The sequence below is a fragment of the Chrysochloris asiatica genome, unplaced genomic scaffold, assembly GCF_000296735.1.
Source record: "Chrysochloris asiatica unplaced genomic scaffold, ChrAsi1.0 scaffold00032, whole genome shotgun sequence".
Classification (NCBI taxonomy): Eukaryota; Metazoa; Chordata; class Mammalia; order Afrosoricida; family Chrysochloridae; genus Chrysochloris; species Chrysochloris asiatica.
In genome coordinates this window covers 12599180-12614129 of record NW_006408550.1, presented here as the reverse complement: position 1 = coordinate 12614129, position 14950 = coordinate 12599180, and the positions used below count along the sequence as shown (strand labels likewise).

General features: G+C 41.3%; 1 protein-coding gene across 1 annotated transcript in view; it reads right to left on the bottom strand.

Annotated features, from left to right (window-relative positions):
• MET (met proto-oncogene) overlaps window positions 1-14950 on the bottom strand; it is a 158763-nt gene that overhangs the window by 14850 nt on the left and 128963 nt on the right. The window contains exons 12-17 of the mRNA XM_006859309.1: window positions 14133-14279; window positions 11618-11774; window positions 11268-11408; window positions 7040-7270; window positions 3650-3730; window positions 914-1095 (exon numbers count right to left, since the gene is read on the bottom strand). Of these exons, the coding sequence (XP_006859371.1) occupies window positions 914-1095; window positions 3650-3730; window positions 7040-7270; window positions 11268-11408; window positions 11618-11774; window positions 14133-14279 (939 nt within the window). The remainder of the gene's footprint in view (window positions 1-913; window positions 1096-3649; window positions 3731-7039; window positions 7271-11267; window positions 11409-11617; window positions 11775-14132; window positions 14280-14950) is intronic.

The following is a 14950-nucleotide window of genomic DNA, read 5'->3' as shown; positions in this document are numbered from 1 at the left end:
AACCCTGTAGAGGGTTTCCGAGAAGAAGCTGGAGGGTTTGAACAGCTGAATTTGTAGTCAGCAGTCCATTACTTAGCCTGCAGCGCCACACCAGGATCTGTAAGACTTCCTATGTGACCTGTGAACACGGTACTGCAGTGTGGATGCTGCAGAGTCTGATGAGATCAAGTGTGATGGAGAAAAAGAAAATAAAGCAGGGAAGACACTGAGGGCCTGGGGGTGGGGTGGGTCAGTTGCAATTCTAACAAGGTCAGGAAAGCCTCATTTTGGAGCTGACATTAGGACAATGAGCTGAAGGAGATAAGTTATGTGGACATGCGGGGGAAGAATGTTTCAGGCAGAGGGACCAGCACATGCAAAGGTCCTGAGGTAGGGGAGTACATGGCAAGTTTGAGGAATAGTAACCGGCTCATTTGTATTTAGAGTCCTGGTGTGAAGCTGTAGGATCAGCACTGGACAGTTAACCACAAAGTGGGTGGTTCAAACCTACTAGTCCCTTGGAAACTGTATACAGGGTTGCTATGAGTCAGAACTGACTTAACAGCAGTTAACAACAACAACACTTGCAACTAATGGCTCCATGTCTTCCCTTCTAGAATGAAAGCTCCATGTGGGCGGAGGCTCATTCTGTCTGCTTTTCCAGGGCTGGGGCTCAGTTTCTGGCATCCAGCAGCACTGTAGCAGGAGTGTGAGGCAGAGCACAGCTGCTTGCAGGACAGGTCAGAGGCACTGCAGTGTCCCTGTTCCAGGTGTCCCTATTTTCTTTAGAGGATTTTGAAGTCTGAGTGAAGTCAGTTAGCGTCTGTACATTTCAAGCATGTTTTTTTCAGGGTTCAAGGCAGACATATTGTGAAAGGCTGGCTGATATATTTACAGCTAGCTCACCACTTAGTAATCTTGGTCATATACTTACATGAGTCTCGTTTCTAATGAAATTTCGAAGATCTCCATGTTTCATGTATGGCAGGACCACCAGAGGAGACCCCTCACTTCGAAGGCAGATTCCCAAGAGCGAGAGAACATTGGGATGGCTAAAATCTTTCATAATGATTCCCTCGGTCAGAAACTGGGAAACTTCGTCTATGTCAGTGATTCCTGAGAAATCCAGAGGTGGAGATGTTAGCTTTATCATGAAACAAACCATGGGCAAAGATTCTCCTGAATCCTCCTCTTTAGAGTGTCTTTTTACGGTATATCTGGGTTTGAACCACTGACCTTCTGGTTAGCAGTCCAGTGCTTATCTTATACACCAGGACTCCATCATAGCAACGTCTGGGTAAAGGGCTTTTGTGAAAAGCCAGATAGGCAATATGTTTGACTTTGTGGGCCATTTAATTTTTGTTGCAACAACTCGAGTCTGGTAGTGGTTACGAGTTGGGTTACTAACGGCAAGGTCAGCAGTTTGAATCTACTTGCTGCTTCATGAGAGAAAGATGAGGTTTTCTGTTCCCATAAAGATTTATTACCTCGGAGACCCTATGCAGTGTTGCTATGAGTTGGAACCAAATTGATGGCACACCATCACTACCACTCAAGTCTGGTGTCACAGTGGTTAAGCGCTTGGCTGCTAACTGAAAGGTGAGTGGCCTCAAATGCACCAAGAAGAAAGATGTAACAGTTTGCTTCTGTAGACAGACACAGCCTTAGAAGCCTTGTCAGCAAATTCTACTGTCTTATAGGGAGGGGCACTATGTGTTGGAATCGACTGGATGGCAACATTCTGATTTGTTTGTTTACGCCCATCTCTGCCATTATACAATAGCAGCCTTGAACAATACACGGTTAGGCCAAGTAAATTTAATTGAGAAAACGGCAGAGAGCTATAGTTTGCCAACCTCTTGGATCAGAAGAATTTGAAAATTCCTTACTGTATAATATCCTAATATATATTTTTTGGGGGGTGAAATGGTTTTCTAATTGTTTCTAGACTGCAACACCTGGGGGCTGATATTGTTGTTGTTATGTGCCGTGGAGTCGGTTCAGACTCATAGCGACCCTGTACAGGGTTTCCGAGGCTGTAAATCTTTATGGGAACAGAAAGCCTCCTCTTTCTTCCGCGGAACAACTGGTAGTTTCAAAGTACTGACCTTACGGTTCTCAGCCAGATTCATAACCACTACGCTACCAGAGCTCCTTATTAGTCAGTACTAATGAAGTATCAACCATTTAAAATTTATTAATCTGACCAGTATCTCTCTGGTGATAATAATAGCGCTGTTGTTGTTATTAGTGTTGTTGTTAAGTGCCATCAAGTTGCTTCCAACTCATAGTGACCCTGTGGGTTTCCGAAGAATGGCTGGTGAGTTTGAACTGTATACTTCGCAGTTCAAACTGACCTTGCAGTTGAGTGCTTATCCTATGGTGCCACACCAGGACTCCAATAGTGTTGATATTGTCTTACAAACACAATGTGTTCTGAAGCCCAGAAAAGACACTGGAGGCCCGTAAGGACCAAGCAGACATCAATGCAGACCAGGGTCAGAGAAAGGCTGCTCAGCATTAGGGCTGTCCTGTGTATAATTGGCAGAGTGTTGTTCTTTCTTGAGGCAAATTTACTGACAATCATACTTACTCCATCATAGTTTGCAGTTAGATTTCATGCAGACTGTCGCTTTAATTGCCTTGTGGTCAGATTTCCAACAAAATCAATCCTATAGAGCAGTGCTCAGCATGGAGGTTTATATAAAGAATGGCTGAAATCGTTCTGGCAATGATGTGTCGTGCAGGAAAATCTTCCTCTTGCGTATTTAAAGACAGCACTTAACAACAATTCCAAGTTACATGAACTTGTAATTGATTAGCATTTTAGGCTGCTACAAATTATAGGCAGAAATGGAGACATGCTGGGAGAAGCAGGTATACTGACCGTGACCCAGGAGACCTGCCAGCATAGGTGGAGACAGGAAAATCCTAGTAATGAAGCCCGTTGGGTTGTACAATATAGTAATTTATGGCCATAATTACAGCTCTGGGTCATTAATAAGACTTAACTTATGTTTGGAGACATTTCCTCTTTCTTAAACAGAGTAATTCATTTAAAAAAAAAAATCTTTTCAGTAACAGCTACAATTTAAAAAACAATGTTTTAGCATTAAAAGAGGGTAAGCTACAGCTATTCATGCAGTTCACTCATGTGGAAACCTCATTCCCCAAAAATGTGGAGAAATGAGGTACTGCCACACTTACTATGTTTCAAATTTCTGCCAACAGATTCTTCTCCTGTTTGTCTTCTTTCATTTTTTATCTTTTTAAATGTGCGTTGTGGTTAAAAAATAATGATAGTAATGCCTGCGGGTAAAATGAGTCATTACTACTGTATGTGCCAACATGCTTCCAATAGTTTCCAGAAATGTCATTTGCAAAACAAATATTAGAAGCCAAACACAGTTAACTGATACTCAGCTCATCCAAAAACCTCAGGCTTCCTACACTCTTACTTGTGAGGGCTCTGCGGGATAATTTCAAAGGAATTATTTCAAACTGGGTTTAGACCAGACAAGTTTTCAGGAGTAGACCCATAATTCTAGCAGTAGCTGAGTTTTTCCTCTAGGGAAAGTGTAAACTTTTTATTATAAACTATTCATTAGTTTGCAAACCATAAAAATGTATTTCACTTACATAAATACATTTTAAATAAAATGAAACTTACTATTCAAGGACTTCACAGCACAGTGGATTTTCTTGTCATCATTGTCCAACAAAGTCCCATGATACACACACCCAAAATGCCCTGTGTGAAGGATCTTGGTTAGTGCTGCAACACCTTGTTTTTAAATATTACATATATATACATATACATGTATATATGTGCATTATATAATATTATATATATAATATATATACAGAATATAGATAACAAAACATCTGCCATATTAACCATTTTAAATTGTACAACCCAGAGACATAAATTACATTCACCATGTAGTGCAACCAATATCGCTATTCATTTCCAAATGTTTTTCATCCTTAAGCAATAACCTTCCTGCTTGTCTCTCCCACAGCTCCTGGTAACCATTAATAAGCTTTTGTCTCTATGCATTTCTCTCTTCTATAGATTTCATGTGTGGCACTACAGGATAAAACACTGGACACTGCGAGGTTGGTTTGAACCACAAGATTAGCAGTTTAAACTCACCAGCTGCTCCTTATAAACACTATACATGGTCGCTATGAGCCAGAGCAGCCTCTATGGCACTTAACAACAATAATGATGATGGTGATTTCATGTAATTGGGATCATTCAACATTTGACCTTTTGTGTCTGACTCATTTCACTCAGCATAATGTTTTCATGATTCATACATGTTACAGCATATGCCCAAACTTGGTATCTCTTAATGGATGAGTTCTATTCCTCTGTACGGTTCTGTGTTGCTGACTGCCATGCAGTCTAAGCTAACTCTGGAGATTCCCTAAGGGTAGAGAACCCTGCAAGGCTGGGCCCTTTCAGAGGCAGATTACCAGACCTGTCTTCTGAAGTGCCTTTGGGTGGGTTTGAACTTCCAACCTTTCATTTAGTAGTCTAATGTTTAAACATTTAATTATACAATGATTATTTATTAAGTCCTCTATGATCTTTATTTCCTTCAGTTTTCTTTCTGGCAAAACAGTATATGATTTTTTATACTTTTGACTCAGAATTCAACAGTATGTGTGTGACTGTGTGTCTGTGAATGCATGTAGATTACATACATACTGTTCAGCAATATAAGCAATATGATTCTTTAATACATGATACAAAATGTAAGTGATAAGGCAGTTATTAAAGGCTTTGTTGTTGTTATAAAGTGCTGTCGAGTTGGTTCTGATGCATAGCAATCCTGCATAGGATTTCCAAGGAGTGACTTGTGGGTTTGAACTGTCAACCTTGTGGTTAGCAGTCCAGTACTTAACCTACAGTGCCACACCAGGACTAAAAACATAAAGTAATATCACAAAATATTCAATCACAGCGGAACTTCTAAAAACAGGACTAACAATTGCCTCATAAAATAAATTTATTAAAGACCAGGCTTACTGGTCAGAAAGAGACTGGAGGCACCTGAAACCATGGCCCTCGACTAACCTTCAGGTCTGGAACAGAACTCACCCCCGAGACCCAATTTTCAGCTAACCAGTAGATGGGTATTGTGGGGTAGGCTCACCATGGAAACAGGATCAAAAGGGCAACATTTACCTAGGACCAAGTTGGGAAGGGATGGGAAGGAGGTGGAATGGAACTGGAAACCACAAGGAAGTGTCTAACTGTTTGTTCCACGGAGGGGACTGCAATCATTGCGATGAAACAAAGTGCAGGATTTGTTGAATTCAAAACTGATCATGCTCGGTAAATCTTCACTCAAGTCACAATAAAAGATTTTTTAAAAAAGAAATTAATTTTTTATGGATCAAATATCATTTAAATGTGCTAGTAAAGCTTTACTCAGTTGAAGAAATAAAAGAACGTAAACTCCCTTTATTCCAAGAAATTGAGGTGAAATAAAAAATGTTACTATTATATTGTTCTTATGTGCTATTGAGTCGGTTCCGACTCATAGCGACCCTGGATAGGGTTTCCATAGAGTGATTGGTGGGTTTGAAATGCCAACCTTGGGGTTAGCAGTCCAGTGTTTATCCTACAGCGCCACACTAGGGCTTCAAAATGAGATTAGCAGTCCAGAACAAGGATTTCCCCCATGAGTCAGTGGTTAATATGTAATCTACATTGGCTGAAACTGAAAAGCAAATCGCCCAAGCGAAGCCAATTCACTGACTCATTTCATGCAGTGGCTCTGGCTTTATAGTCTCACTCCTCTCCCAGTGGCAGTCACTTCCCCAGAGGTGCCAAACATCTGAGAGCTGTGCCCATCATTCATTCATTAATCCAGCCAACCGGCCAGCCAGCCAAGACTCCCCAAGTGCCTGGGGTGGGTGTGCCAAACAGTGGGGTACCCTTAGTAATGCTACATGAAGACAATGAGATCTTCACTCTTGAGTCCTCTCTTCTAACTGGTGAAAAACATCCAAATAGATGATAGTTAATATTTCTAGGACTAGAATCATAAGGAATAATAGTCATTGTTGCACCTTATGTGATCAAACCCCCACATTCTAAATTTACCATGTGTTGGATTAGAATGTAATTAGTGAGGTCATGTACCCTAAAATTGGTGCAATTACTGGGATTTATAGGCTGGTAATGGATCTCTATATTACTCTGATGTCAGGCATGGGAAAATGTTTGTTAACAGTGACCCTGTATTAGTGAAGGAGAAGCATGGGAGGAGTTGAGATCTGGAGAATGCGGTGGAGGGAAACCAGAAGGCAGCATGTTCCCAGAAGGCAAAGGGTCCCAGCAGCATTGTGAACATCACATGAGCAGATATGGTGCCCCTCCTTGCAACCCATACGGAATAAGAAGGGTCAGAGGCCATTCAGTAAGACTTGAAGCTTTTTAGAAATAAAAGGCAACAGTGGAGTCTGTTTCCTAGCTAAAGCTTTCTCTCCTGGTTGTTTTTTCCCCCCTGATAAATATTCCCTCAAATACTGTTTATATTAGCTGGTATTGCTGCTCTGGAAGGCTTATAACAAATATTCCCTGTGTCAAGACATGAGAGTGTCTGTAGAAAAGATGTATGCGGCTTCAGCTCGGGGAACACTGCTCCTTCCCTGCCTTCTGATGCTGTCCAGCAGGGCACCAACTGCTATAAACCAGGACTGCTGAGGCCAAGCCACTGTTCTCAGGATAAAGAAAGACTTGAGGGAGTGTTGAGGGACAATCTTGAGATTTAAAAGAAAAATTTTTAAAAAGGGAGTGGGAAAGATGAGAGCTGTTATTGAGCTCAAGGTGATGAAGGAGTGTGATCGATTCCTAACACGTCTGGGAGTTTATCACATTGCTCAGGGACAAGTCCCCATGGGTAGGGTTTGAAGGGTTGCATTGCTGCAGAACAGGAATCAACTGAGCTTGTTATCACTGCTCCATTCTGTGGCTTTTGCCATTGTCTAAGTTTCTAATCGGCAAAGGCAGAAGATAAAACGCTTACTGGAAAAGACTCACCTCTTCCTATGACTTCATTGAAATGCACAATCAGGCTGCTTGGCCCGATCACGACGTGCTGGACGGCTTGGACCAGCTCTGGATTTAGAGCACTGAGGTCAATGTGGACAGTATTTTGCAGTAGTGGACTGGAGATATCAGAGTCTCCACTAGTTAGGATGGGGGACAGGTCCGTCAGAGGGTACTGCACTTGTCGACAGGATCCATTCTGAGAGGAGTTAGGAAACTGGTCTGTGAGATACAGCGAGATGATTAGAAAACAATACTGAGACTTCATTTAGTGAGAACTCCAGCAGGGGCAGCGATCTGAATGAATCACAGAGACATTTTTAAAGTAAGGAACTAGTAACGGTGTTACTGAATGAGGCTAGGAAGGGCCTTTACAAAAAAAGTGATCTAATGAGAAAGGCAGTAGTTGGGAAACATCTATTTGCTTAGATATAGAAGCGTGCTTACAATTATTTATAAACTTGCTTTGAAGTAGACCAAGCATTGATTTAGAAGGTTTGTTTACCCTCTAGAGTCACTTAGAACGTTCGCTTTTTATACATAAGGAAAAGCCACGGTTGATGTCACCTTAAGAAGGAGCAGCAGCAAGTGGTTGAACAACCCAAATACAGCTGAAATATAGGGAAATGAAAACGAGGCCATTTGAGAGACTGTTGTTCTTGTCAAGTGCTGTCGAGTTGATTCTGACTCACATCAACCCTGTATGTAGGGTTTCCAAGGAGCAACTGGTGGGTTTGAACCGCCAATCTTGAAGTTAGCAGTCCAGCGCTAATCCTACAGCTCCATACCAGGGCTCCTTTGAGATACTGGTGTTTATTAATCAAACTCATCAGTATTGCTTAAAATCTGTATGGATTATTGGTCAAGGAAATATACATGTACTGAAATGTATTTACATAGATAGATAGCTTGACAGACAGAGTTAGGAACAGATGGTGGTGGTTGTTGCTGTGGAGTGAGTTCCGACTCAGAGTGACCCTGCTCAGGGTTTCTAAGGCGGTAAATCTTTTTGGGAACATCTTTTCCCCACGGAACAGCTGGCAGTTCTGAACTGTTGACCTTGAGGTTAGATCGATTTCTAGAATGGAAAACTTTTAACATAGTGATAAATTCTTCACTGTGGTAATGGTACTGGATTCCCTTGCTGCTGTGTAGAGCAGGCAGGTTAGAACTAGGTTTGTGTGACACACCAGAGCTTCAGTGAGGACACTTGGAAAGTAGCCGGCACTCTTTATAGGCTGATCTTTACAACCTAAATTTTGTAAGAGGTGTAGGCAAAGTTTTCCATGGGAAAGGAGTAATCTTTTCATTTCTTTGAAGATTTGATGTCAACACCATGGTAAGGAATTGTGGTGGTGATGTTGTTGTTGCTAAGCGCTGTTAAATTGGTTCTAACTCATAGCAATCCTATATAGGGTTTCCAAGGAGTAGCTGGCAGATTTGAACCGCTGACCTTGAGGTTAGCAGTCCAGTGTCTGTCAAATAGGGCACAGAATTCACCAGTTTGCTTTGCCCTTCCCACTAAGAATCTAGAGCTGCCAAGGAAAGGGCATCATTGCAGCAGCTGACGTGAAGGTACAGCAGGTAGGCTGTTGATCTATACTAGTGAACGCGAGGAGGTGATCGAGATCAGAGGAGAGCTGTCTACCGGCACTAACAGAGAAGATTGTTTGTTTGCAAATGAGCAAGGAAATCAGCACTTGAGAAGGGCAGAAAGACATAGCAGATGGTACCTTATCTATTTCTAGCCTCATTCAGCCATTTGAGCATTTTCCACAGTGGGCATTTTGGTCAATAACCAATCAACTTGGCTAGGGCATTGAATCTCAACGGTGGTTCCACAAAAGCATCTGGGCCCCCTATTGTCCTAGCTGTCATTAGCTGTGAATATGTGAGATACAAAAGAGACTACAGAATGTCAGGAAAGAACAAGACATGTTAGGGAGGGAGGGAGCCCAGCTGGGTGTCCATTCCTTGACTCTCAGAGAGTCAGGCTCCCCAAACCTTTTCTTGTTGTTGTAAAGTGCTGTTGAGTCAATTTCAACCCATAGCGACCCTGTATAGGGTTTCCAAGGAGCAGCTGGTGAGCTTGAACCACTGACCTTGCAGTTCAAATGACTTTGCAGTCTGATGCATTAGCCCACAGCGCCACAGCAGGACTCCAAACCTTTTCTAGGGGACTGGAAATGCCAAGGAACTCATTTCCTTCATTCCTACTTCCCAGTCCTTGGCATCTGGAGGTCAAGGTTGTAAACGCTCAAAGGTGCAGAGATGAAGGACAACCTTACTGAGACTCATAAGAAAAGTCTTCGGTATGCTGACCCTTCTGCTGAGTTAAAACATGCATACAAACTGACAATTCCAGGTCTATGTAAAAAAGAGTAACGAGAAGGTTGTCTCCATCAGCTAAAGACAGAAGTTCTGTAGTCACCTCCTCATTAACTGTTGGCTTCACTTTCCTCATTCATCTCCCTGGATGGCCCTTTGATCCCTACCTCACCTTTCCATGGCTCCAGAGAGTAGGTTCAATTTAGAAAAGAGGAAGAAACTCAAACATGTCAGCAATGATGGCAAAGTACGGTGAGCCAGAAGGTTAAAAGACTCGGTAAGATTTTTGAAAAAAATTATTTGTGAATTTTAGTTATCTCAGGTTAGAGCATATACGTGAATGTTGTTGTTATTGTGTGTTGTTGAGTCAGTTCTGACTCATAGTACCCTGTATACATGAATGGGGGTGGTGGTAGTGGTGTGCTGTGGAGTTGGTTCCGACTCACAGCGTGACCCTGCATAGGGTTTCTGAGGCTGTGAATCTTTATGGGAACAGCAAGCCTTATCTTTCTTCCAGGGAACAGCTGGTAGTTTCAAACTGCTGACCTTAAGGCTATCAGTCCTACTCATACCAATATGTGAATACGATGTAATAAATCTAAAATTTAGAACTATAAACTGGATTTGATATGTCCATGTTTTAAGTGCAAGGCAAATGGAGTCATGGGGGCAAAGACAATATTTACCAAGTGCCATCGAGTCGGTTCCAACTCATGCGACCCTGTATAGGGTTCTGAGGTTTTCAGTCTTTGTGGGAACAGAAAGCCTCATCTTTCTCATGGAGCAGCTGGTGGACTCAAACCACTGACCTTGTGGTTCAAAGTCCAGTGTTTATTCTACAGAACCACCCTGCTCTCATGTATCCCTGCCTATAGAACTAACAGAAACTTCCCAAAAGAAGAGGCAGTAAGTGGTAAAAAGTTCAAATGTTAAGTGCCTCGTTGCTCTTATACTGATTCTGATGAGCAACCTGTTAAGTTTTCCAGTATCCTCTACCATCTGTGACATACTTTATTTATTCAATGGTCAATATTCAACCAGAGCAATGCTTGTACTTGACTCATGTCCTGTAACTTCTAAAGATAATGGAGCTGATACACAGTTCAGATGTTTTGCTTTTACTGGTAGATTTTAAATGAAAAATGAGAAATGCTATAGTTAACCTGTAATTTGGCCTAGTGTTTTACAATGAGGCCCACCCTCCCTTTTGTTGACCTAGTCTCCCTTCTTAAATAGCATAATTGAAGGATTTAAAAAAAAATTTTTTTTATAAGGCTCATTTAAGCCCTGGAATGCTGTGGGTAAAAGGATGTCTAGTAGTAGTTCATTGAGAATGCTTTGGAGGCATACTAAAAGTATAATAATGTAAATGTTTGAGATTTAATAGGTAATAAATGTGGTGGTGGTAGGGTCCCGTGGAGTCAGTTCCGACTCCTAGCAACCCTTTATAGGATTTCCGAGAAGCAGCTAGTGGATTTGAACCACTGCCCTTAAGGTTAGCAGTCTAGTGCTTATCTTACAGTGCCACAGCAGGGCTCCAACTTACATTTAAATAAGCATAGTGTCATACCTTAACTCTTCCTGGGTTATTGAAAAGAGCTCACAATTCCTTAACATTGTATTCAGATGACAAACAAGTTACATTTGCTCAGAAGAGTTAAAAATGTTTGTGAGAAGAGAATTTGAAGAGTCTAAAAATATAATACACATGGGTCTATTAAAAAATGAACCATGAAATTCTGTGCCAATTTAAATACTTCTTTGGTCAAAGAAGAGGTAAATATTTCTTTGATACTTTTATAAAAATATAAAGTCCCAAACAACAAAACAAAAAATAACAGCAATGAAGTATATGTATAGGTATTTCTCAGAACAATAAACTGAAGTATACCTTCTGGAAAAGTAGCTCGATAATCTACAGATTCATTTGATACCATTTCTGTCGTTGGGCTTACACTTCGGGCACTTACAAGCCTATCCAAATGAGGCGTGTGTATTCTTGCATCATAGCGAACTAATTCACTGCCCAGATCTTAAAACAGAGAGAAAGAAAGAGCTTGTTAGAGAGCTGTCTATCCTGGGTCCACAGACCTCGCTCGACCCAGTGTCAAGAACTCAGCTTTATGGGCCACGTGTAAGGCAGCGTATACACATCTATGATAATGTTACACGATCATGACTATATTCTTCAGGTAATTATTATTATTTTTTTAAATAAGCAATAATGAAACAAACATGCACCTTTAATTTGCTTTCTCTTTTTCAGCCACAGGAAAAGGCCAAGTAGTGACAGGAGTATTGTCGATATTAAGACAACACCAACAATCAATCCTGTGAAATTCTGGTCTGGTTGGACTATTACTTTGCCAAGGACAGTTGAAGAAATTGCTTGTTTCCACTAAAAATGACAAATAATGAAAAGTTAGAACTTAGCTAAAATAGATAGTTACAAACTCTACCTCATAGGATTAACCGTTTTCTCTTGGGGCCAAAAATATCATCTGGTAGTTGCTGCTGCTGACTCAGCTCCGACTCATTAAGGACCCTGGACAGAGTTTTGGAGGCGAGGCTGGTTAGTTTGAACCACAGTAGTTGTTGAGTATTAACCTTAAGTGGAGTCCTGGTATGGCGCTATAGGGTAAGCACTGGGCTGTTAATCACAAGGTTGGAGGTTCAAAGCCACCAGTCACTCCTCAGAAAGCCTATACAGGGTTGCCATGAGCCAGAACTGGCTCAATGGCACTAAACAACAACAAACCTCAAAGTAGTTTGGTGTGGCATTGTGGGCTAATGCGCCAGACTGCAAAGCTGTTTGAACTGCGAGGTCGGCAGTTAAAGCTCACCAGCCGCTCCTTGGAAACCCTATACAGGATCTCTACGAGTTGGACTTGACTGGACAGCATTTAACAACACAACAACAAGCATTATAGAATAGTCATCAGATTCATAATTAGGCTTTAGGGCTAAGGAGTCCATGGGCTGTGCAAATGCTTAACATGCTTGACTGCTAACTGAAAAGTTGGAGGTTCAAGGCCACCCAAAGGTGCTTTGAATGAAAGATCTGGAAGTCTAGTTCCAAAGAAGCAACCACTGAAAACCCTGTATCTACTCTGATACACATGGGGTCATCATGGGTCAGAATCGATGTGACAGCATCTGATTATTAGGGGGCACAAGATAAACCAGTAACAGTCCCTAATCTTGAGGATGTGGAGAAACAGACACATTAACAAATGATTACAATACACTGTGATATGCACCACTGAAGTATGAATAAATAGTAAGAAACAGAGTCAGCAGGACACTGATTTTGTCATGAATAGGGAGGTGGGGTGAAGAGGTCAGAGAAGACATCCCTTTTTATAGGAGATGAATAATCATATTATTATGGGATAATAAGGTTGCAGAATATTTTTATTTCCATTTTGATACCTAGAAGAAATGGTTGGGGTCCCTTTCAGCTACAACATTTTATGATTTTTAGGATTTCTGGTTCTTCTGATTTCCAAAATCTGATCTCAAAATTCATTCTTAGATTTTCTCATTTTTTGTACTTCTCCATTTCATATTTTTTAGAAGACTACAGGAAGCTTTTAAAAACCACTGTTAGCGTTGAGGTGATTCTGACTCATAGAAATCCCATGTGTTGCAGAGTAGAACTGTTTCATTGGATTTTCTTGACTGTAATACTTATGGATCCACAGAGTGGGTTCGAACTGCCAACCTTTATGTTAGCAGCGGATCGCAAACCACTCTTCCTAGGCGATATTTCACTCATTTTATCTGATTTAAATGTCGATGTCAAAGATGGTACTATATAATAGGTTAATTGTTATTTGCTGTTAAGTGCTGTTGAGTCAATTCTGACTCATAGCAACCCTGTACAGGGTGCTGGTGGGTTTGAACTGCCGACTTTGCAGTTAGTAGTTCAGTGCTTATCCTACAGTGCCACACCAGGACTCCATTTAAGTTGTATAGTGCATACATATTTTTTTACTTATGGGATTTTCATGCATTTATGATCACCGTGGAAGACAAGAATGTGCTAGATTTGTACCCTTAGGGAAGGGGACACTTGGGGGTGGTGCTTGTGTGATGTTGAGTCAGTTCCGACTCTATCAATCCTGAATAGAGTTTCTGAGGCTGTAAATCTTCACAAGAGCAGAAAGTTTGATGTTTTCCCCACTGAGTGGCCAGTGAATTTAAAGTGCTGACCCTGCAGTTAGTAGTCCAACACATAACCCACTAGGCTACCAGAGCTCCTTGGGGACACTGTCATTTGTATCTTTATCTCTCCTGAAAATTAGGCAAATTTGAGCAGGCGTTTAGCATGCTGAAGAGGAGAGCTGGGTAGGAATGACTTTGGAGATCTAGCCTCTAATGCTTGTGAAAGAGATAAAAACCAGATGCCATTGAGCTTATTCTGCCTCATGGTGACCGTATATGTATCAGAGTGAACTGTGCTCCTTGGGGTTTCCAGTGGTTGACTTTTCTGAAGGAGATCACCAAGGCTTTCTTTCCAGTTGCCTCTGGGTTGGGTTAGCAGTGTTAACTGTTTGCACTACCCAGGGACTCTGTGGAAGGAACGAGTGTGATAAAACACCGCTATTTCTAAAATTACAACTTGGAATCAAGGCTGAGTTTATAAGCTAAAGTCAACACACAAATGAGCTATGATGACTTATTTCAAGCCTAGGAGTTACATAATTACACTGACATCCTTATTTACATCATCAGAGAAATACTGGAATCCCACCTCTATATTTAGCTCACTGTTCAATTTCAGCAAGTCATTGGGGACTGTACATAAAACGGCTTCAGGATATGAGTGTATATTCTCACAGCTCTTATTTCCAACTCTTAACACTTCACCTTTAACCGCTTCAGGGTCAATATCATTTCCCTGGAAGAAGAAGGAAAAAAGAAGTTGTTAACACTCACAGTTGTCGGGGAATGCTAACAGTTGTTAGCAAAGGAGTGTAACTAGAAAGAACAAGATGTTATGCGTCTTCAGGTTGGTTCTGACTCACAAGGACCCTCTGCAAAACAGAATGAAACTCTGCCCCGAAGTGCGCCATCCTCACAATTGTTGTCATGTCTGAGCCCGTTATTGCAGCTAATGTGTCAATCCATCTCATTGACGAGCTTCCTCTTTTTCATGCACTCTACTTCTCCAATTAAGGAGCTCTGGTAGTGTAGTGGTTACCAATCGGGCTGCGAACTGCAAGGTCAGCAGTTCAAAACTACCAGCCACTCCGCAGGAGAAAGATGAGGCTTTCTGCTTAAGTAAAGATTTACAGTCTTTAAAACCCTGTGCAGGGACGCTATGAGTTGGAATCGACTTCACGGTACTTAACAACAACAACAACTTCTCCAATTATTATGTTGTCCCTCTTGATAACATATCAAAAGTATGTGAGAATATGTCTTGCCATTCCCATTTCTAAGGAAGCTTCTGGCTACATTTCTTTCAAGACAGATTTGTTTATTCTTCTGGCAGTGTATGGTATATTCAGCATTGCCAATACCATAGATTAAGGCATAAACTCTTCTTGGAGCTATGGCAGCATGTTG